Source organism: Acartia tonsa, chromosome 8 (assembly GCF_053477335.1).
Source record: "Acartia tonsa isolate MP-2025a chromosome 8, ASM5347733v1, whole genome shotgun sequence".
Classification (NCBI taxonomy): domain Eukaryota; kingdom Metazoa; phylum Arthropoda; class Copepoda; order Calanoida; family Acartiidae; genus Acartia; species Acartia tonsa.
In genome coordinates this window covers 5,957,856-5,982,516 of record NC_137267.1, presented here as the reverse complement: position 1 = coordinate 5,982,516, position 24,661 = coordinate 5,957,856, and the positions used below count along the sequence as shown (strand labels likewise).

The following is a 24,661-nucleotide window of genomic DNA, read 5'->3' as shown; positions in this document are numbered from 1 at the left end:
TACAAGTTATTGTCATAAAACTGGGATTTAATATTTAATCATTTTTACATCTAGGTACTATTACTATTAATCCAAAAATTATACAAAAAAAACTAAGATAAAAACAGAAGAAAAAATGTATTTTTGAAAGACAGGTTATGCTGTATATTTTTGGTTTACAGGGGATAAAACTATATTTATATTTTTTAGTATTTTTGGATACAAAAAATAGCTAGGATACAATTTTAAGAATACAAACTAACACAGCACCAAGTTGGTTATAGAGGAGTTCTTTTTCTATAACAGCACTTGGACTTGAGATTGTATTTTTTAGAAATTACAGTAAGACCCACGAAAAAGTATCCTTCTGGGTTTATAACCCTTATTTCTTAATGTATTATCAAAAGTAGCATATGTTCTTGTTCTCTATACAACTTTACACCAGATAAAGAAAAAAAATAAAGGCTGTAAACCCTAAAAGATACTTTTTCCTGGGTCTTACTGTATATAGGTATTACTTCTAAAAGTGGTTACTTACAAAAAATCTTAATTTTTAGTATTTACTTTAATTTTAAAAATAACCCTTATAGAAATAATTTTTGTTTTAAATATAATTTTACTTCTTTAAAAAACACTTTTGAAATTTTTACATAGGATTTTTTATTGTTACATAAATATACATAATCAGTGAATTTTAAATCACAATTTTAAAAATGATAATAAAATAAAAACAAAATAAACTACCAAACAATTTTCCAAAACAAAAAAATCTTTGGCGAGCGATTTTTATCAATATTTTTATTGTGACTAAAAAGAATTAAATTGCACTGTTGATTCTTATTTTTTTTTATTATTTTTTATACCTAATTTTAATTATTTCTTGCCAAAAAAGCAAAAATAAAACAATCATTGCAAATTTTTTCTATCACACCCTTTTTTTAAAATTGTTTCAAAATTATCTATTTGAAAACATGAATTTCACATTTTTAAAAATTTTGCATTTTTGGTGTTTTCAATTTATTGCGTGTTTCATCAAGTTTTGCTGCATCTGGATATGTCAGTGCTAATCAGAACATAGGCAAAAAGTGATGTATTAGGTTTAAATTAAAAAAAAAAATTCATATTCAATAGATAATTTTAAAACAATTAATTGATTATCCTAACTTACTAATAGCCCCGAATTCCCCCTTAATTTTACATGAAGCCATATTCAGTGACCTTGTACTGTATGATAAATAGTTGTCTCTAAATGCCCTACCCCCCTCCCCCCACCTCATATTTAAGATTTTAGGAATCCGCACATTTTTGACACTTCTTAACTTGTTGAATGCTTGAATATGAGCATATTCATTATACCCTGTCAATGTTCTAACCTTACACTCTGTTAAACTTACCTTCTGTTATTATGTCAAAATTGTCCTTATTGGACAGGGATCTTAAGGGATAAGACATTAGAGGATAAATGCTTTACACCTCCAATAATGGTAAACAAAATTACCCTTTCTGAAGGAAAAGTGAAGACACTGAAGGAATTGTACAACTGCAATGAGATTTAATGAGTCCCCAAAGTTTTTAGGCTAGCAAAAAAGATATCATGTCTATAAAAGTTAGAATACCAGAGCTGGATCTTTAAATCATTTCTATGGTGCGCCAAATCGGGGTGCACCGAATTTCAGTCAACCACAGCGTGGCATTTCCTAAAATGCGGTGGAAAGTTGTTTCACCCCGATTTGGCGCACCATTGAAATGATTTAAAGATCCAGCTCAGTATAATTTACAGTCCAATGTCCCCTCCTTCCCTGTTGTTAGAAAAGTGGTCGATGTAGGTTTCAGGCCGGTAGTAATACCTAATATTAGATATTTTCGACAAAATACCATTTAAGTTCATTTTCTAATAGCACGTCAACTTTATAAAATGTCAGGCCTATTTTATGTCAATACAACAGAGCCAGGCTTAACAGTGTAACTAGATTCCTAAGCATCTATATTACTGTAAAAATTCAATATTTTCATATTTAAAGTAATTTTTAAACCCATTTTTACATTCAAACAGAAGAATTTAAAAATCAATATTCAGTCTCCCCCCTCCCCCCCCCCCCCCCCCCCCCCGTCAAGTACAATGGCCCTTTTATGGTGGATCATGTTTTGCTTTTTTGATATATTTATGTTGTGTATTAAAGTGTGGTGTTGTAAATCGTCCGTAGTTGTCACACACCGCGTCATGGAAAACGGTCATAATTTTACATTTTTGACTACGTGTATCATACATATGCTTCTAACTCACCCGTGAAAAAGAGACAGAAACGCAAAGGGGAAGTGGGGATTATTATAAAAGGGGGTAAATATCTCAAAAGTTGGCGGCAAATTTTGGCGGCAACCAGGAAAGAAGAGATAGTGCTGCTAGCGGCGCTTGGCGGACATGTTTTGTACTACTATTATTGCCTTCCCCTTTATGCAACACACCAACTTTATTTCCCCGCATTTTTCTGTCTCTCTTTCCCCCTCCTTCAGGGTTACAGAGCAGATAATATTTTGGTTGAATATAATCACTTTTTATCAGCGTTCTATATCTTTTTTTATCATTCTTTTTATTAATCGTTTTTTATACATAGCTCCACTTGTGTATAGAATCAAGTGAATGCATCTCATCACAGAAGTATTCTTGTAGCCTAAAAGTTTTCAATTTTTTGTTTTGTTTATAACATAATTTTGATTTTTTGACATATTAAGGTTTTTGTGTGCACATTTATGCATACATAATCTCAATTATCAATATTGAGAATATAATTTTCACTTTTTTTATATAATTATTGTTGTAGGTATTTAATTGGTCTTCCTGAATGAAGCTTTTTATTTAAAAATTAAATAATCAAATAAGTTGCAAGGGTTTAGGTTTTAATTGTGCGTCCATCCTTAATTTTTTTGCGGATTTATTGCACTACCATGGATCTTGCCACTGGGTGCTGGCGGCACTCCCAGTTGTTCCAGGTAACTCGTCATCCCTGGGTCACTGTTGTCCGGGTGAGTCAGACTTGCCGTGACCGTCCAGGTTGGGGCCGCCCAGGCTGTGACCGTCCAGCGACCCATTGGAGTCTGTGTTGTTCTGGGACAGGGGTGAGGTGTTAGTAGCTGAGGAATCTCCGGTCAGGGTTGGGTCGGGGGGAATAAGACCCTCCTTCATACGCTTCTTCTGCTTCATACGTCTGTTTTGGAACCAGATTTTTACCTAGAAATAATATTTTTATGAGGAAAAAAAATCAATATGCCAATGCAGGCGGCTGATTGATTGCATGTTGATTTGTCAAATGACAAACAAATTGCACAAACTGCAAAAATATGTAATTCTAAATAATAAAACAATACTATTTTTTTGAAAATATTAATATATTTTCATACATTTTATACTTATAAGTTCAAATTTTGTAGTATTTGTTTTATAATTTGTGTGTGTATGTTTATTTGTAAATAATTATCTGTATAAAAAAGTGTATGGATTAGTGAAACCAAATTGTTAATAGAAATAAAGTGATTAATCATAATTTCTGCAAGCAGGGGAAAGCAAAAATTGAAAATACCAAAATATTTTCTTAATTTGTTAACTCTAATAAGTTAGTTTTAATAACAGATCTATAGTTTAGATGTATATACAGATAACTACCCCCCCCCCCCTTTTCAATGACCTTTTTTGTCTGCAAGCAAATTGTTTTATGCTACTTGGCTGTGTTAATATTCCTGTTACTATTGGTTTATTTTTAAAGACCCAATTGAGAGCCGGCACAAGGTCATTACGATAGAGAAATACAGTTATTTAACCCTTTCTCCCTCTAGTGTTTTACTCTAATGTTTTTATAACAATTTTAATGTAATTGCAACTTTTAATAACATACCTGTGTTTCATTAAGTTGCAAGGCGGCTGCAATTTCTATTCTCCTTGCCCTGGTCAGATATTTGTTAAAATGAAACTCTTTCTCTAGCTCTGTCAGCTGTTTGGTTGAGAAGTTTGTGCGCCCGGTGTTGTTCAAGCCGCCACCCTGGCCCCCAAAGTAGCCGCCATCAGGTTTGGGTGCTGAAATAAAAAAAATAACATTAGTCTTGATAAAAAAAAATATACTCTATTTCTAATAACTACTTCCCCCCTCCCGCGTTTTTAAATAACTAAACCCCTTTTTAAAACCTTGTCTTCTATGGCCAACTCAGTCAGAAAATTATGTGCAAATAAAAACAGAATTTGGACACAAATATTTTACGGCTTATTATCTTTTTATGCAAAACTTTTCTGGGCCTGAAATTATTTTCTGTGCATAAACAATTTTATATTCGAACACTCCTTCAATTTTTATTTTGTATTTTAAAATGCCAAGTTCTGATGCAGATATCAAATGAAATTTTGCTGGTGACAGCTAATAATTTTTTTCATTGCCTTTTTTCATAACATCATTATCAATCAAAACAAGAAATAAAAAAATTATTCAATTAATTTAAATTGTTGTATATAAACTCTTTTCGAGATCTTTTTAAACACAAATTACAATAGTTTAGAATATTATAGGCAAAGTTTTAGTTTGTTAAAAGAGTAGCTTTGCTACTGTAGCGCGCAAGATGGTGGCTCCGTGCGTCCCACTGACATCTAAACATACCAACATAATGATGTATAGAGTAGCTGCTACCCTCATAAATCAAGATAATGAGTTGAAGTGACTCTGAAACCAACAATTTTAACGACAACTTTAATTAATGTCATTATATTATAAGCGTTGCTACATTTCTACATTGAATAAATGTTCAACCAGCGTTTAAGAGTTTTAAAAGGCTAGGACCAGTACTTTTTTATACTATTATACTATTTTATGTTAAAATGATTAAGCTAAATCATTTTGTATCAATGTTAAGTTTGAATGAAAAAAAAGATTTTTTTATTTAAGTTATTTTTTTTTTGTTATTTAGTGGGGAAACCGTCATTACAAGAAATGAATTATTTTAAGTGTACCTGCGTCTCCGCCTCCCTCATTTGCCTACAAGATAAAGGGGGAGGGGCAGCGGTCAAATGAGTTCAAATTTAAATACACTCAAGTATCAAAACTAATGAGAAAGAACGGGATGTTTAAAAAGGGGGAGGATTTGAGATTAAAGTAATAAAGAAAAGTTTCAGGAGGTCGTAAAATCATTTAAGAAACTCCTCCCTCCCACTTTGTAAGTTGACCGCTCATGAACAAATAAATATAGGAAATCCTAAATTAAATATCATATTTTCACATTAATATAAAGATGTTAATATCCATATATGATAGTGTAATAAAAACGTCGATGTTCAATCGAAAAACATATTAAGATATCTTTTATATGTGACTTTTTAAAATTAGAAACATATGTTTTGAGACTAGATTATTATATCAGAAAAAGGTCTAAATCCTAATATATAAAGTTGTAAGGTTTTCTTGTCTGTAGCTTAAGATTTTAAAAACTAATGAACCGATTTAATCCTCTATTTCACGGAAGCTTAATATCGGTCCCTTGATGGCTTTAGAGTGTGTTATTTTTAGATTTAAATATTAGGTTGGTTTTAGGCTATTTATGTTTAACCATCCCATTTCATAGTTCCTAGATGTTAGAGGCGCAGCTGCCAGTAGATAATAAACAAGTATAAAATTGCTAAAAATTACAAAAAGTATGGAATTCTAACAAAAATGGATCAATGCAAATTAGTAAAAGCAAATCATTATTGAAATCATTATGTACTTATGGCCGCATTATCGATTTTAACTGTCCTTGTTTTAATTATATTTGACCCTCAAGCCTATGAATTAAACACAATACACAAAAATATAAATAAATATCTAGAGAGAGAGAGACAAAACTCTTGATTAGCTTGCACTTTCAATAAATGAGTCTCATTAACCCTAATCACCGCGGGACAGATCTCATTTAACTGTGGGGCGGTGGGGAGGGGGAGGAGTGGCTGGTCCCTGGGAGGTATATGAGATTGTGGGGAGGGGGGGGGGGGGTATGCCAGAGACATGACCCTGACATGTATGATGGATGGATGAATCCAGGGATCAGCTGGCAGGAAAAAAAACAGAAGGTTCTTTCATTACAAATAAGGGTAATACATCCAAAAATATAAAAGAATTTAAAAGAAGGGATATGAAACTGGAAATTCGTTGTAGAAATTTGTAGTTTTAAAATATATTTTTTCTATAACTTTTAAAAATATTTATATTATGTTTTTCTTGCAAATATCTAATTATTGTGCATCTATACAAAAATTCATAGTCTGCCTTTAACAACATTTTTATACATACATCTATCTATCTATCAGAAATGCCCCCAGAGGTTAGAAGAGTAGTCACTATTTATGCTAAATACAAAATGAATTTTCTTTTTTTTGCTTTTTCCACATTTTACAATGTCTTAATAAAGTTTAACCTTAAGTAATAAAAAGTAATGTATATTGCATTTCTTGGAAATATAAAATTATGCATATTATAATACTTCAGCTTGTGTGTGTGTTTGTATGTGTGTGAGTGCGTGTTAAGCTTGGATAGGTATATTAAAGAAGGATGAAAAATCATTTGTCGAAAAATGATAACTTTTAAGAATAAATATCAGAGGGTGGGGAATGCTGTAGATATTATCAATACAGAAAACATAAATCAAAATTTTAGGAGAAGGCACAAAGTTTTTCTGCAGATATCATATTCCTGCCCTTGGTTGTAAGTCATGAAATATCCGGACTTTATATTTCCATGTTACATTACATCAATTTTACTTTATACTATACATACATACATGGGGAATTTAGAAAGACTTTACGTCCCAATTTTTTTTAAAAATCTTGTTATTTTGCAAATCAATTTATTGTAAAAAACCGCTTCTTAAAATATTTGTTATCAAATCAACTTATATTGATAATGTTATTAGAATAAGATTCTGTTATAAAAAGAAAATATCGATAACAATGTCTACTTAAATAATAAATATAATAATATATTTGTTATCTTTTAAATTGTCAAATCAACAGTCCTTTTAATTTAATAATGAAATCATGAAATAATATCTACAAGCATGCTTTTAGGCTTTTACTTTAGTTAAGTAGTATTTGAAGTAGTTTTAAAAGAAATAATAGTGATTTTTCGCATCGTATTATAGACAGATTTCTGCGGATATTACAATGAAAAGATTAAAACCAGTTTTGTTAGCCCCCAAGGGCCGAAGGCCCGTGATAACAAAACTGGTTTTTATTTTTTAATATTTGTGGAAAATTGTCTGTAATACGATGCTGTATATGATTTTTCAGTATGACTGAGAACCAGTTATAATCCAACGGATATTAATCGGTTTCGGAGCTTTACTGGGAAAAAAATATCTTATATTAAAATGAACACATTTTAGATGCAAAATTATACTTTGGGCCTTGAGGTATAATTTTGGGCAATTTTAACGCATTTAAAATGTTTATATTTAAATTTACATAATTTAAAAACCTTTAATTTTGTAGTTTTTCAAAAAGATAATTTTAAAATTACTCAATAAACATATAAATTAGATTTTTAACAAGGAAGAAACATAAATTTTGTATTGGAAAGGAAAAAACATAATATTTCTCAAATGTATCTTATTTACTTTTTGACTTTATCTGTTCTATCCTTATATAAAAGTAACAGTATGTCTGTCTGTCTGTCTGTGAGTACCTGTGGATTTCGTTAACCGTTGAATAGGTCCTGGGAAGGTTTTTAACTATTTTGGGTAACGCCACCTTCCCAAAAGAAATCGCCCCTAGAAATAATGAACCCAGCAGAATTTTTTTTCTTTTTAAAACAAAAAAATAAAGTTTGGAAGGGTAGCATCCTACGCCTCTAGTGGCAGCTAGGGGCGGTAGAAAATAAAATGCAATGGTTGTACAACACGAAGGAATGGCGGGTCTTTTTCTGCGGTTTTTATATGAAAACCACTTCACAGAGACATTAAATCACAAAATTTGAATATGGTTAGGAATTTCAAGGGGAAAGGGGGTGGGGGTCCCTTAGAATTTTAAAATTTATGAAGTGGAGGGAGGGGGTTGATTTGCATAATATATACTTGAGAATGTTTTTCAGTCGAAGGAATAATTATTTAGACAAAAAATTTGATATTTGCAGAGGTAACTAAAAGGAAAAAATGTTATTTTAAAAGTATAGGTAACACAATGTTGTTGTAATTTTATTCTATAAAAAATCTGTTAAATCTAATTTTTCATGGATTTTTTCTTTATCTGAATTGTTATGCATTTATTCATAAATACTTCAGTATTATGTTGGAATCTTAGATTAAGTAGTTTTCATTAAAGTAACAAAAACATTCATTTTTTCAAATAAGTGAAAACTCAAAAATAATCGTTTTAAATTGAAGATATGAAATATTAGCTGAATAAGAATTAAGTATGTATAAATTAGGTGTACCAACCTCACAACATCGTATTAATGTGACTACCTATATAGTTGGTTAGATATATGGATCAACCTATTATTCTTAAGATCGTTTTAGAGATTCTAATTTAATTTACTTAATTGAGAAAGGGGTTTAGTAGGTTAGGGAGGCATTCTTCTAATACATACATGACCATATTGGTCGATGACAAATTATTGCCACGCTGTATCACGGGATGGGGGCGTGATTGAAATATGTAGTATACTCCTTTGATTAAACTCAATTTACGGGTTTTTATATAATTGCAACGTAGTTATAAGACTTTTGGTAGCAATAAATTGAGACGTTGGGTATCCCTCTAACTGAACCGATTTTTGATTAGTCAACGGTCTAAATTTGTCTCGGCCAGGATATGATTAAAAGCCTAAATCGGCCAAGGAATAGCCGAGTACAATATTTTTAAACTTAAAAAATTCAAAATAAAGAGCTAAATGATTTATTGTGTCTTTCTCTTTTTATCGACAGACGCACTTGGATATATTATTTTCATAATTAATTATATGTATTTCCCATGTTAACGTCACCTTATGTGTAAATTTGGTGAGCCACAGTATTGAGTAGCGTTGTTAAGTTAGGATGGAAGAATTTTGTAATGAAAGCAAAAGTGGGGTAGAGGATAAGGGATGGGGTAAAACAGGTTATCATAATGTTTTATTTTCTTGACTTTAAGTTAAACTCTATCGACCATATTACCAGATGAAGGGGGGGGGAGGCAGGGGGGGCTGATTTCTAATAGGGGGACGGAAGGTTTGCTGTGGTTTTAAAAGGAAATTGGTAATAGAGAGAAAAGGTTACAGGATAAACAAAATTAAGTTTAAGATTGGGGGGGGGGGGGGATCATGTAATGTAAAAAATTCAAATTTTTTCAATATTACCACTTTTAAATTGACATCTATTTTTTCTTTATTTTTTCATTCTATAGTTGATTTTTAGCCAATTGTGTATTAAATTTTAACCAATTCTGTCCGCTAGTGAATTGGTGGGAATGCATCATCTATCCGGGCTCTCAGGACTCTCTCTCCCCCCTCCCCCCTAACCCGCCCCCACAGTGATTGATCACCATTTTAACCTCCCCCCCTCCTCTCTCTGGCTCTCTTATTACACACATACCAGTAAAGCCCCCCCCCCCCCCACTCTCTTATTACATATATATTTTCCTTAGAATGTGGGGGAAATTTCCCCAGGCAAAATATTAGAAATGCCCCTCTTAGTATATCCCCCCCCCCCCCCCCCGTTATAACTTTACTTTCCAAGTATTAAGAATATTTATTCAAGAATGTAGATAAGAATTATCAATAAAAAAGATTTGATTACAAAAAAATAACCTTTGTTAAGAGCTATGAAATAACAAAGAATGACAACATCCATAAGTAGCGAAGCACAAACAAGTCATGAATCAAAGCTATACAGAAAAATCATGTATAGCATCATATTACAGACAATTTCCCACGAACATTAAAATAAAATCATAAGATCAATGTCATCGACCCATCGGGCCTGACAAAAGTGATATCAATCTTTTAATTTTTATTTCTATATCCACGGAAAGCTGTCTGTAATACGATGCGATACATAACTATTCCAATGCTCTTTATTTTAAATTTTTAAAATATAAGTGTGTTTGAATTATTATTAAAACATGTCTTTTTCCATGATATTCATAATATACAACATTCTTCTATCAAATTAAGTAAAGGATTTCACATTTAAGTTTCTATTTAATTACTTTTACAAATTTACTTAATAAAATATTATAAAAATAGCAAGAGTTAAAATTGTAGTTTTAAATATAGCTGGTTAGGTTTTTATGATTTTCAAATATAAACTTTGGCCTGTAGAAAAAAGTTTCTTAGAAAAGTATTAATTAAAACTATAATAGTACTTTATAATAAAACTGTATTGGAATAATCTATAGCTCTCTATCAGCAAGAATTTTGTAGCTAGCTATCTTAATTTGATGTCTATATCTTCCTTATTTTAGCATCAAATAAGCATGCTATCTATCCAGTTTGAAGTCAGAATTTGATATCTAGTGATATTTGCTATTTATCTTGATATCTTAGTATTTGCTATCTCCTAACTATCCAACTTTTATGTGAATAATTTTGTTTGGTTGTAGAGTGATCAATCTTACCTCCGCAGAACTTCATTTGCCAACAACTTTTTATACACAAACCTTTGTTCTAAGGTCCTAATATTATGTCATAATAACAGCAGAAATTTCTTAGAAACCCTGCTGCTAAGCTGTAATAATAAAGACTATCTTTTTATAAACCCTGCGTTCAGATACTTTTATCTCTCTAACATTTTTCTTTTTTCTATCTTCTCTCGTTCACTATCTACTTTTTAAAACTTTTATTTTCATATAAAATAACTTTTTATATATATTCTATTATGAAAATTATATAGTTTAATAAAAAATTAAACTAAAACATATAAGCATTAAATTAACTTTAACACATGTAAAATCCATAGCAAAAAGAGCCTAAATATGATCACTGACCAAAACCTTATTCTTATCCAGTTTTGGCACAGAATTGAATTATTATGCAAATTAGTTTGCATAAATATGTTACAGATTCGCAATGTGAGCAAAAGATTTGCTAATTTTTGCCAATTTTCATCCTACACGTGAATGTACGTATCATAGAAGAGGGATTAGACAATCGAAGATAAAGTTTTTACAACTAATGTATTACATAAAAGCAAAACATTTGCAAAAATTGTCCTCATTAAAATAATCCACTATAACTGGTGGGATAAATATACCTTAAATCTTGAAATAGCAGCTAACTTTTATATTAAACCATGTAGTATAAGGATAACTATATTATTCTGTTGTATATAGAAGTAGTCCAAAAAATAATCTTACATTGTATTATGTTAGGATTTATTGTATTAATATATTAATAATATGCATATAGATAAATAGATAGATAGAATAAAAGTGTAGATAGATAGATAATCTATAAAAGACAGGTTTAATAAAAGTTCTAACTAATTTTAATGTAAATAAACTGAATTTTATTTTAGAAGTGAAAGCCCAAAATCCTGAAGATAACCAAGCCTTTGATCAAACGAACTTTGTATGGAAGTCCTAATTGCCTATATTACATTTAAAATATTAGTTGCTGCGTCCCTAGCCTTCAGAGTAGGCTGAGAAGGTCACGAAAATAGCTTAAAACCACTCTTAGACATGAAATATACAAACTAATCAGACAAGCAATTTGTAGGATCTTTAGCTTCATATAAACCTTACTACTTTATTTTATAGAATAAAGGAAAACCAATATTTATAAAGATGTAAAAATGTTGGAAAGCTATAAATGAAAACATGAAATACCTTGTTGAAGTGAATGGCTAAATGAAAATCAATAAAGCTGACACACAGAAAACTGTCCTGAATTTGTATTAATTTTGAGGAACAAGACTCCAGTGACGTCATATTTTTCTTTCCCGAAAAAGGGAAGGGGGGAAGAAAATCTCTTCAAAAGAGATGGGGAAAACCCCCTTTTCTCCCATCTCTTTTTTCTTCCCCCCTTCCCTTTTTTTTCTTTCCCCCTTCCCTTTTTCGGGAAAGAAAAATATGACGTAACTGGAGTCTTGTTCCTCAAAATTAATACAAATTCGGGACAGTTTTCTGTGTGTCAATAAAGCTGGGTAAATCAGAATCTTATAAATATGGTTGAGAAACCACAACCATATTTAAGCAGAGTGTGCATACATTATATTATAAAATTAAACCTGCCTAAGGATAATATAAAGCTTCATTGAAATGGAGAACTCAATCGGCTTAGCATTTAGTGAGATCTTAATGAACAGAAGAAAACCTTGATTCTTTATATTAAAAACGGGTTTAGTCCCTTTCTCTTTGTTTCTCACATTAGCTTTTCTCCTATTTCTAGCCCCTGCGGTGGGCTCAAACACTGCGGGTCCAATTGCCTAACCCTGTAGGGCAATCACCTAAATCAATATAACCTAACCTAACCTAAAATAACCTATCAAAAGCAATTAAAAAATACGACGAATCGCCCCGAAATTGCAATGGTTATTTAAATATCTGTTTAGTTACATATTTTTTAAAGTTAGAAGTTTCAAAAAGTAATAAAATTCTTTTAAAAAATAATGGCGTTTTGTTTAATTTAAGATTCTTTTTCAAGAATTTAAGAGCCCTTTAGAGGCACCTAAACATTCTAGTGATCTTAATTTGCATGCATGTCCCCCTGCACTGTATAAAAGCGTATGCACAAGGTTAAGTGGAATTGCATGATTTATCAACAAAATTTCCCCCAGAAAAATATTTTCCCCCAGAAAAATATTTTCCCCTTTAAGTTTATATGAATAATGGATATAGAATGTACGTGGATATTATGACAGGGCGAAATTGTGGTCAATTTAGGTTAATAACATGGACTTATTGGTAAGTTTGTTCATTCAGTAGGAGGAAAGATAATGGGTTAAAGGGGTTGGATTTAGTAAAGTGTGGTTATTTTAGCCAGCTACAAGTTAAACTTTATTAGAGTAAATTATAATCTGGTGTAAGATCCAAGCAATATCAAATCTAATATATGAATATGGTTTAGGGATTCCTGGATTTTTTTTCTGTAAAATTACATAAAAGTAAAGAAATCTTTCATTAGCGAAGCTTCTTAATAACTATGTTCAAGTACGTCCATAGTATGATAATTATGGCAAAGTAATTTAGTTTAAAAAGTAAAAAAAAGACCTTCGAATCCCAATAACTTTTATTACTAAAACATGCCTAATGATATTTTATAGAATTATTGAAATGAAAAACCTAAAGATGTTTTTGGGATTTTAATAAACTAAATTTTAAAATTCTAATTTAAATCAAAAATAAAATCTCCATTTCTAAGAATTAAACCATTCTGTAAAAAGTAATCTTAGTATTTTGCTATGATAAACTTTTTATATTTCCTCAGTTTGGCTCCAAACCCAGGGATAATCTTTAGACAAAGTAAACAGAATATTATTTCTCGTATTCATTCGAATCCGGTGGATAGGAACCATACGAATAAACTATGTCTAGCATCGTATTATATCCAGCTTTCTACGAATATAAAAATGTACAATCATAAGATTAAAACCATTTTTTAGCCGGTGCCTTCGGCACCTCGGGGCTAAAAAAAACTAGTTATAACATTATTATTGTACATTCTATATCCGAGGAAAGCCGTTTATAATACGATGCGAGAAATAACTATTATTTCATTTATCTTTAAAAGTGGACACTCTTTTTCACCCCATAATGTAATACACCACCCGTTCAATAACATGTGCACGCCGCTAGTCTACAGCATGGCAAAAAATAAGCTACACAACCATTTGATGAATCTTTGCCAGCCACTGTTTATCTATCAGAATACCTAACCAAGTCCCAACTTTTGCCCTCCCTTTTGAACTTTAAGAAAGTTTGATTGTTTTTTTACTCAAGTTTTTTATTATTTTATAAGAGAACACAATATAAGCAAACAATATCCCTTTTATAGAACATGGACTTGTAAAATAAATAAAAAGGTTTTAAAAAAATCTTTTTATGGATGTTGTCATCCTTGCTTATTGTATATGCCACTTAAAATATATAAATTTTCTTTATATGGAATCTGTTTGTTATTTCTTGGTATTACAATTCTTGTTCAAACATTATATCATTCAATATTTATAAGCGAACCCAAAATGTTTCAAAAATATTTTCTCAAAAAAATCAGCTTTTAGCCATTCTGAAAATTTATGTATCGTATAGTATCATAGACTATTTTTCATGATTATATTAAATTGAATGATCTATCATCTTTCCGTGGAAAGCTGCATACAATACATTGCGATAAATAACTATTATTCTTTGATACTTCAAAAATCAAATAAACTACTCAAATTCATTCAACTGTACAAACCCAAAGCTTAGGCTAAGAGGCTGAAAAGCAATTCTGTTTGTTAGCTAACAACAAATGCGTATTATATGATGTGTATTTATGAAAAGTCAGTTAAAGGGGAATTCGCAAATATTATTCACAGTGAGGACTACAACTGTTTATGGGTATTTTAGAGCGGAGATTCCAATTTCTATTATTTTCTATAGTACATAACCACGTTCTCTTATTTGTTGACTTAAAAACTCTGGGGCCTTTGACAAATCTTGATTGGGGTAAATATAAATTTATCATCCATTGGCGAATCACTAAAGATGGTTAAAGCTTGCAAGAATTAAAATTAATCATTTTAAGATTACTTTTACTTTTTTAACAACAAATTTGTATGTGATCTAATTTTCAGATTGATCTGATTTTTGGTATACTGATTCCTAGGACAACAAAGTACAGTATTGTAAGCGAAGCAACTCTATAATCAAGTCCTAACAATGCAATGTATGTATATACATAAACATTATCCTGTATAAAGCAGTTTTTGAACAAATTTACTCACAATTTTGCTTCGACTCTTATGCATTTATATTCTGATTATTCAGTTCTGACACTATACAAGTGATAATGTCTGTTTGTCCTACAGTTTTAGAGCTTCGCTTTTATGGATGTTGTCATCCTTGTTCAACTAAAAATAAAAGAATAAAAAATGGCTTGTAGGTATAATACAGCAAAATAAATACAAGCCCCCTACTGTATGTATATTAATACACTCTAGTTTTGATTAAGTAGGTATTAAACAAATATGTATATTCTACATATAATAATAATTAGTATACCACTTGTATGTGACATATGTACGCTGGAAATGGAGTCAGTGATACAACAATTGACAATAAATCAATCTTCCCCCAAAATTCTCCTTTATATACTTAACTATTTTGCCTCTAACTTTTCTTAATAGTAAGAAAAAGATTACTTGTAAAACTATGGAAAAAATCATATGAAACTTGACTATTTATGAAAAATGAACAAAAATGCTCCAAAATTGAATTACAAAACCATAATTGATAAAGTTTAATAATAAATCCATGAGTATGATTGGGATTTATTAAATATAAACAGGTTAACTTATTGTACAGTGTTAGTTACAGTTGAATAACTGCTCAGTAACAGTCTAAAATTATGAAAAATGTATTGTGATTCTAAACTATTATCAATACAAGAAACCAATATTTTTTATTGTTGTTTGTATATTATATCATTTATCAAAAACAATTATCTTATAATCAAAAACAGGAAAAGGGAGATATATTAAGAGATTTAAATCAAGTTAAGGCTGTTCTTTTCAAAATATACATATGTGATACCTAAGTTTAGTTAAAGACAAATATGAAAAAAAGTCTTTAGTTAAAAATAGTTGCTTGATTTGGGATGATATTTTGACTTTTTAAAAGAATGATAATTCAAAAATTAAATTTGTTACAATTTTTACGCCTGTGCTTTTTTCCAATCCATGAAACATGTTGAAAAACACAAAATTAGATAAAAAGTAGCAAAGGCCTAGAAAATCTAAATTATTATATGTTTTAATCATTTTACAAGAAAAAACTCTATCCTAATCCTAAAATATGAAAAAGTAAGATTGTTTGAAGCTAAAGATCTGAGAAATTACTGGTCTGAAGTATTTGTACTTTTCAAAAGAGCTTTAAAAATATCTTATAGAGGTTTTAGACTATTTTATTGACCTTCCCCTCCCACCCCTAGAGGCTAGGGGCGAATAAACTATTTCCTATTTTACTGACCTTCCCCTCCCACCCCTAGAGGCTAGAGGCGAATCAACTATTTAAGTAAAAAAGTAAAGGCTTTAAAACCAAATTTAGCAGTTTTGATATGTGACTGATTTTCCGAGTGACAATTTTGTGTTGCTTGGTGACTTTGTATTAAAGGATGACGGTATCAGTTATAATAGAAATATGTCAAATCATTCACAAATCAGCTGAGGATAATAAATTTTCAAGGGGCAAAGTGTTCTGAAAATTATAGCATATAAATGTTTAAAACTATTGTTATAATTTTCTTTCAAGGACTAGCGGTTGCGCCGCTAGCATTTACAGGTTCTATATTAAAAGCGGTAAAGAGGGGAGTAGAAAAATAGCCAAAAACCATCCTGGGGCCTATGTTAAGCTTTCCTATAATGGAGAATCCAATCTGTGGTTCAGTGGTTATTGAAATCTTAAGCATCAGACATAAAACCTTACAACTTTATATAACAGGATAAATTGTATCACATCTTTAGAGTTTTGTCAATGCTTCTTTGTATAACGCTTAAATAGAATAACACACACACACACACACTCACACACACACACAAACTTGAACTTATTGATACTTCAAAAAGTTTATTTGTATCTTTTCTGTCCATACAAACAACTTTATTGAATAAAAAAAAATATTTTTGAATTGATTCACATTTTTAAAAACATCTCCTACTTTTTCAATGACAACAAGTATTTAAACAAAATAAGAAGGGCAGCAATGGCAAGGAATAAAAATCTCTGATGTGAAATACCAGTTAAGGGCGTAGCTTGATTATTATAGCCGATGTCAAATAATTGTAATTTCATCTGAAAATTCCTCCCCTTGAGATAAATGATAAAACCAACAATATCACCATGATGGGTCAGTTGAATTTGAGTTGCCGATTGTGTACACAGTCTCCTAGGTGTTTCCTCATCCAATATTTATTACTAGCTAAAGAAAACTTCAAACTTCCAAAAAAAATCTAAATCAAAAGTTTTAAGCTTTTAAGCTAGTAGTAAATTTTGAGATAGCATGAGGAAACACCGAGGAAACTGTGTACACAATCAGCAACTCAAATTCAGCTGACCCCATGATGTTATGATATGGTTAGAATAACAATTAATCTTATCAAGTGACAAATTCCTGCCCTCCTAAAAAGTGAACCATGCACCACTCCATTAAATCCTTTCTCCCCCCCCCCTAAATGGTTTCTTATCACTATGGTGTTTATCAAATGAAGCAAAATGTATCAGAGGGGAATGTTGCATTCCAACACCACCTGTTTTGCAGCAGAGCCTTACTTACCTTCTAAAAAATTACATTAAGTTAGACTTAAGAAAAAGTTCTGAATAATTTCCTTCAGTTAATAATCTCATCTTATGTAGCTGGACAAAGTGTCTCAAAAAATCAGGCTTGTGACGTCATAAAAATGAGGGATTATCCTTATTTTTGGGGGGTTTTCTTTCCCTCTTATCCTCTCATCTCCCTCATTTTTATGACGTCACATGGTTGATTTTTTTATACACTTTGTCCAGCTACCATCCTACAAGATTCTAAAACGCATAAAACTAAAATTTTTGCTTTATTATTGGCTAACCTATTAAATGGGGGGTAGAATGACTACTTGAAAAACCATTAGCGGCATTGTACATCGCACAAGCCCAACATCAAATAGGTTCTGGGGTCTTTTGGTCATAGAAACTCACATTAAGGTAACAGTCTTATTTCTTTTTAAATTCTACTGTAAAATTTGAAATTATTGGTTTTTGAAACCCACCATTACATGATTAATGATTTTTATAGGTGGCCAGACCATTATTCATTATTAATGGATTTTTTATTTGCTCGGATTCGAACCCGAGATAAAACTTGTTGTTTTTCTCACTAATTGTTTAGACATCACCTACTTATTAAAAAAACGTCAATGGTGGTCTTTTAATAAAATTTTTAAACCAAAACCATGAAAAAGCCTTTAATTGTTTATCTAAAATTATATGTTAACACCAAAAAAAAAATTAAAGAAACTTATAATCAACGTATTGGTAAATTGTGTACATACATACATATACAGGTTTAGTTATTATATAATTTTTAATGAAATTATTGCATGTCCCCAGAACATAACATGCAAGTTTTTCTCTTTGACTTTCTGTGTATGTATGTGTTCGTGTGTGTGTTTGTGTGTGTGTGTGGGTATGTGTTTGTTTGTGTGGGTGTGTGTGTGGGTATGCTTATTTGTGTGTTATTTAGTCTATAAGATGTCTAGAAATAGATTAGAAACATTTTAATTAGAATACTGCCGTTAAAAGTAACTTTAATTATGCTGTAAGAATTATAAATTAATCTTTTAATGTGAAGAAAAGTCAATATTTGGAAGCAGCATTCTAACATTGCATATCATACAATATTTTAAACAAGGATGACAATATGAAAATTAGAGAAAATAAAAAAGGAGGGGACAATGGCAATTACATTAAATTACAGTCCTTTATTTCTCCCAAATCTTTTGAAGATACCATATAGAAATAGAATTTTATATATAATAAAGAGGAACTTAATCCATTGTATTATGTGTGGTCAAAGAGTAGCTGCACTCCCTAGCTTGGTAAGGATGTAGAATATATGTGGATATTATGTTTGACAGGAGAAAAATTGTCGTCAATTTAGGATGCAATAGCCCTCGTATTCATTGGTCGGGCCGTTTATCTAGTAGTAGAAGAGGAGATGGGGTAAAGAAAGAGGTTGAGGAAGATCGTTATTTCATCCAGAGTTCACTTTAAGGAACTTGAAAGTCTGATGCAAGATCCAAGTAAAAATAAATCCATTAGCATGGTGTGTGCTGTGCATCTGTCAAACTAGGACACGAGATTCAAAAAGAAATTCTTGTCCCTTCAATAATACAATTGACGTACGTTAAGATCGTTAAGAATACCTTCCTATTTTTGTACTCTTTAAAATAATATATGTTTACCCTTTAAAAAAAAGTATAAAAAATATTAAGACACTTTTTAAGTGAACTAAAAACTATATTGGCAAATTTTGATTATATTTTTCTTTCAAAAAGAAGAATGTCCTTTAAAGTTTGTACTATTTGCTATACAAATGTTGTATATTTAGTTGGCATAGGAGACACGTACCACAGACCAAATAAGATAAGATATACAATTCAAATTAGACCAACAAGAATTAACCAATAATAGTTATTTATCGTATCGTATTGTAGACAGCTTTCCGCGGATATTACAAGGAAGAATCATAAGTTTAAAACCAGTTTTGTCTGTAATACGATGCTATATATATATATTTTTTTTAGTTGTCATATTACTGCTGCCAAATAGCATGTAGTTAACATATTTGCTGCACCTGTTTTATTTTAGGTAAATATGCCCTTAATCACTTTTTAATTAGTTTTAAATATATTCATAAACATCTTTACAGAAAGGGTCAATGTAAAAATTATTTCATTTCTTTTTTGTTTTTTATTTTCTTCTATTCAGTTGTTGGACCAAAAGACTGCATCTAGACGGCGGCGGTGGTTAGAATGTCTTCCAACAACTAGACACAACCGACACGCAACAAAACACTCAAATTCACTTTTAATAAACATAATAATTTTATTTACTTAACATTGATAAAAACAATTTTCCATAGTTGGCCTTAGTTGTAATATTTCTATTGATAAAAATGAATATTTAACATTTTAATTTTAATCTATAAATATTATTTCATATGTTCAATTAAAAAATCTTTATCAATAGTTTTCAAGGATAAGTAGAAAGCTCTTTAAAGTACAAATAAAAAATGACGTCATAGAAAAAAAATGACCAGTGATAGGCCAATACAATTACACAGACTAAATAACCCATGGCAGGCCAGTTTACATTTTAATTGACCAAAAGTAGGCCAGTACAAAAACATTACATATGATATTTTCAATAAATAATACAATTTTTCCCTTCAAAATTAAAATCCTTCAATGAACAAGAAAGATAAAGGTGTCTTAAAGTGACGTAATGACGGGTAGACGTATGTATATAGTATATACTTTAGTTATAGAGAAGCTGCAATAAATTAATGTGAGGAAATATTTTGAAATTCCAACATATCTTGCGACCTTTCCTAACCTTAATTTTAATCTTTGATTCTCTGTATAAAATATTCAGAAAGCTACACCCAAAATCAAACCATACTCACCCCCCCCCGCCCCCCCCCCCTATAAACCCTATGGAATTTAAATTTTAAATAGCAACTCTCAAATATAACTATATTTTTTTCAGTACATAAGACCAATTTTTTTTTGCTTCAACATTTTTTGTTCATGTTTTTCTTAATTGTTTGGCAAAAAAAACGAAGAACATGAAAATGAAACAAAAGATAAAAATGACAAAAAAAACAACATCTGCCAACGCCCTTTGCTGAATCGGAATATGAATTAAATAAATCAGAATGTAAAACAACCCCCTAAATTAATGTTTAATATTAAAAGATTTATATTATAAATATATTATAATCTTTTAATGATTAACAATTAGTTGAGCTACAAATGAAAATAAATGTTTTTTTTTGTTTTCTAGAAAATTTGTCACTAATCTCTTTTTTAATGATGAGAGTATTTTTTTAGATGATAATTTAGCCCCTCCTTGGGGATTTTTTTCATATGATAATACATTAGCAAGGCCCCTCCCCACCACAACAAATATTAGAATATCGTTTTTTAAATGATATTTAGACTCCTCCCTTTCATATAATTAGTTTGTGTGTCTTAAAACTATATTTTTAAAATTGTCCCCACCCATTAAAATTAAATTTTAAAGAAACAAATATTCTTTAAACTTATAAAAAATTATATAAAGTTTTTTTTTGTATTGAACGGAAAATGGCATAAAACTTGACAATTTCAAATAACCTTTCAGTAGTTTTTAAATACATAGAGACAAACTACCAACAACTTAAGGATAAAATTTATGAGAAACCAAATGGAAAGTAAAAGTTATTATCTATGAATGTAACCATTTTATTGATTTTTTGTTTGACTTCCCTAATTTCGATGCGACTAACAATGTTTCCCCAATTAACTTTTGTGTCACTGACAGACAGAATCAAAACATGACAAGACACACACACAACAAGCTATGGGACACAACTCAGTAGGACTATTGAGTTATAGAGTAGCGCACACCATCTTTTAATGGATTTTTAATTATTGGAGGTCAATAAAAAACTAACAAAAAAATTTGTGCAACCTTTTTGATTTATAGAAAGTGAAGTAGAGATCTGTACGTAATAAGTTCTGCTTTTTAGTGAAGCTATTTAATTGTTTTATGATGACTATTGACTGATTATGACTAATAGAGCAGCTATTTTTAAAACTAGAAAACATTGAAAAGTTGCTCTAGTTTGCACTCAATTATATACGGATACCACACAGAATAATATTATTGTATTGGATCTAAACAATATCCATTCATAGATAACCAGGGATTTAGAGCAGAATCTACAACCCTTACATCCCCCCAAAAATATATCAGCTTAAAGAAGGCGAATTTGGACACTCGAAAATGAATGGGGGGGGGGGGGTATTTAATTGTCCAGTGTCCCTTCCCTAACTCCCTAAAGAAACCAATCCGTAGCAATTGTATCAAAAATATTTTGAAATTAAAATCAGTTTTGATAATAATATTAAAATTCATCTTTAAAAAGATATAAAACCACAAACTATAGATGTCATTTTTATCTATCTATAAATGTTTAATTTCTTCAAAATCTTCATGACATACCTAAAAAAATGATAAATTGATAACAAATTAAATCATAAATATTTCTTTTACTCATCTTTAAAACTAGATGGTCCACCCTCTGGAAGAGCTCATCAAATAGCATAGAACCATTTAAAGACATTAATAAAGCTTTCCTGAAAACTACAGCTTATTCAGAAAATAAAATTATTGAGCTTAAAACAGAAGTACCTTTATACAATAGGATATTTTTGAAATTATATTAGTTCTATAACACTTTTTATTTATACTTTGTTGTATTAAATGTCAAAAGTAAGGTTAAAATAAAATAATTTTCAACCCACCAAAAGAATTAAGAAGCAGCAATGACTAAAAATCATATTTAAGCTCAAAAGGAAATATTTTCAATTTTACTTTTATAATTTTTAAGTGCTAGAAATTTACTCAATAAGTGATAACAATGAATTTAAAAAAAAAACAATTAATTAAAAATAATTTGACTTATCAAGACCCACCAGGAGAAGTGTAGACTGTGAGTACCCGTATTGCCCATATATACATTGTGCTAAATATCTAGACCCATCAGGAGAAGTATACACTGCCAGTACCCGTATTGCCCATATATACATTGTGCTAAATATCTAGACCCACCAGGAGAAGTGTACATTGTGAGTACCCGTATTGCCCATATATACATTGTGCTAAATATCAAGACCCACCAGGAGAAGTATACACTGCCAGTACCCGTAGTGCCCATGTATACATTGTGCTAAATATCAAGACCCACCAGGAGAAGTATACACTGCCAGTACCCGTAGTGCCCATGTATACATTGTGCTAAATATCAAGACCCACCAGGAGAAGTGTAGACTGTGAGTACCCGTATTGCCCATATATACATTGTGCTAAAAGTTAGCCAAGACTTAGTCTCTCATCTATCAAATCTGTCAGTTAGACCAATACAGCGGGATTTATCTTACACACACACACACACACACACACACACACACACACACACACACATACACACACACATACACACACACACACACACACACACACACACACATACATACATACACACCCACACACACACACATACACATACACACACACACAAACATACACACATATATAGTATATACACACACAGAAATGCCTAAACATATTATTTATGTGTATATAAGAATAAGGGATCTAAAGGGATAAGACAATGGCCGATAAATTGATATACATCCCCAATGATGATACACAAAATTACCCTTCTGTAGATTATAATTAGTGGTTGAAACCTTTAGACGCTGAACTTAATGAACAAAACGACAATAAAAGTCCACAAGGTTGTTAATGAATAAGAAAATGTATCATAAAACTTTGGGGACTGGTGCAATAAACAGCTCAATATCCCCTCCCTCTCTTTTATATATGTGCACATTGATATAAATATCCATAAGTAAAAATCTAAAAAGTCTAAGCCCCATAACACATTTAAAAAAGACAATGTTTCAAAAATGAATTTTTAATCAAACTTGTTTACTGAGATTAGTTTAAATGGCAGACACTAAACTATTGAAATATGTATTGAAATAATTGAAGTTGCTAGCATAGTTTTAACAAATATCTCTTATCAGTTCTCAAGCAATTAGTGAGAATATTTATTTATCGCATCGTAATATAGACAGCTTTCCGCTAGCATAAATTTTGTCAGCTCGGGCCTTTGGCTACTAAAGCCTAACAAACGTTTAATATTCGTAGGAAACTGACTATAATACGATGCTATACATGATTTTTCAGTATGACTGAGAACTGGTTCTAATCTAGCTGATATCAATCGGTTTAGAAGTCATAAAGGAATAAATTTATCTCCGTTAAAAACCCTTGGTGTTTTTATGCTATTTTCTCTTACTAAGTTTCTAAGTTTTTCATGGTTTTAGGCTATTTTTCTGCCTGCTTGTTTGGAGCCCATTTACTTTAAAATTGTATTTGTTATTCTTTTAACAGTGTACCTATCTATGAAAACATCTATTTATCTATCTATCTATCATAGTAATTAGTGGGTAATAAAGCAAAGTTTTGCCACGTCTGTCTTCCCTAATTAGTTCTAACATTAACTCTTATCTCATAATTTTACATCACTAAATTTGGAGTCACAAAGATATTTCAATTTGGGAGTAGTTTTTGTTTTAAAAATACCAGTGGTTACGCCTCTAGCATCTTAAAAACTTAAAAATAGCTCAAAAGATTCCAAATACTTAATCTTCAAATGAAATAGCCTAAATCCATCTGAGGATCTATGTGAAGGATATATTATTACTTGGATCTTACACCACATTCTAATGTTCTCTAATAAAGTGAAACTTGCAGCGGGCTAAAATAACGTTATCATGATACATCTCATTTTCCATTCCCTCCCAGCCCTACTGGATGAACGAACTGAACAATAAACAAGTTCCATATTAGCAACCTAAATTTTTCTCCTGTCATAATATCCACGTTTATTCTACATACTGTTTAACGTTTTTATGAGTCAAAACATTCCTTCGCAATTGATTACCAAATAGTTATGAATAACCTTGAAAAATGCGCAACTATAAAGATACATCCTTATTTAATAATGCTAGAGATGGTTGATATTTTGATATGTCAATCTTGTGCAAAGCTCAGGATATGCAAGGGTATACCCATGGCAGAGATAGGTATACACAAAAATAATTTTAAAAACATAATAACATAACCTTTAAAGCATTCTAATATTTATGATTTTCTGTCATTTCAACTTAACATAGACATAAAATATAT

The 24,661-nt window shown here is 30.6% G+C and overlaps 1 protein-coding gene across 1 annotated transcript in view; it reads right to left on the bottom strand.

Moving 5' to 3' along the window:
* Nucleotides 1-2,564: 2,564 nt before the first annotated feature.
* LOC145325872 (homeobox protein Hox-A1-like) overlaps nt 2,565-24,661 on the bottom strand; it is a 41,255-nt gene continuing 19,158 nt past the window's right edge. The window contains exons 5-6 of the mRNA XM_080168844.1: nt 3,867-4,045; nt 2,565-3,205 (exon numbers count right to left, since the gene is read on the bottom strand). Coding sequence (XP_080024970.1) covers nt 2,987-3,205; nt 3,867-4,045 — 398 coding nt within the window. The 3' untranslated portion in view covers nt 2,565-2,986. The remainder of the gene's footprint in view (nt 3,206-3,866; nt 4,046-24,661) is intronic.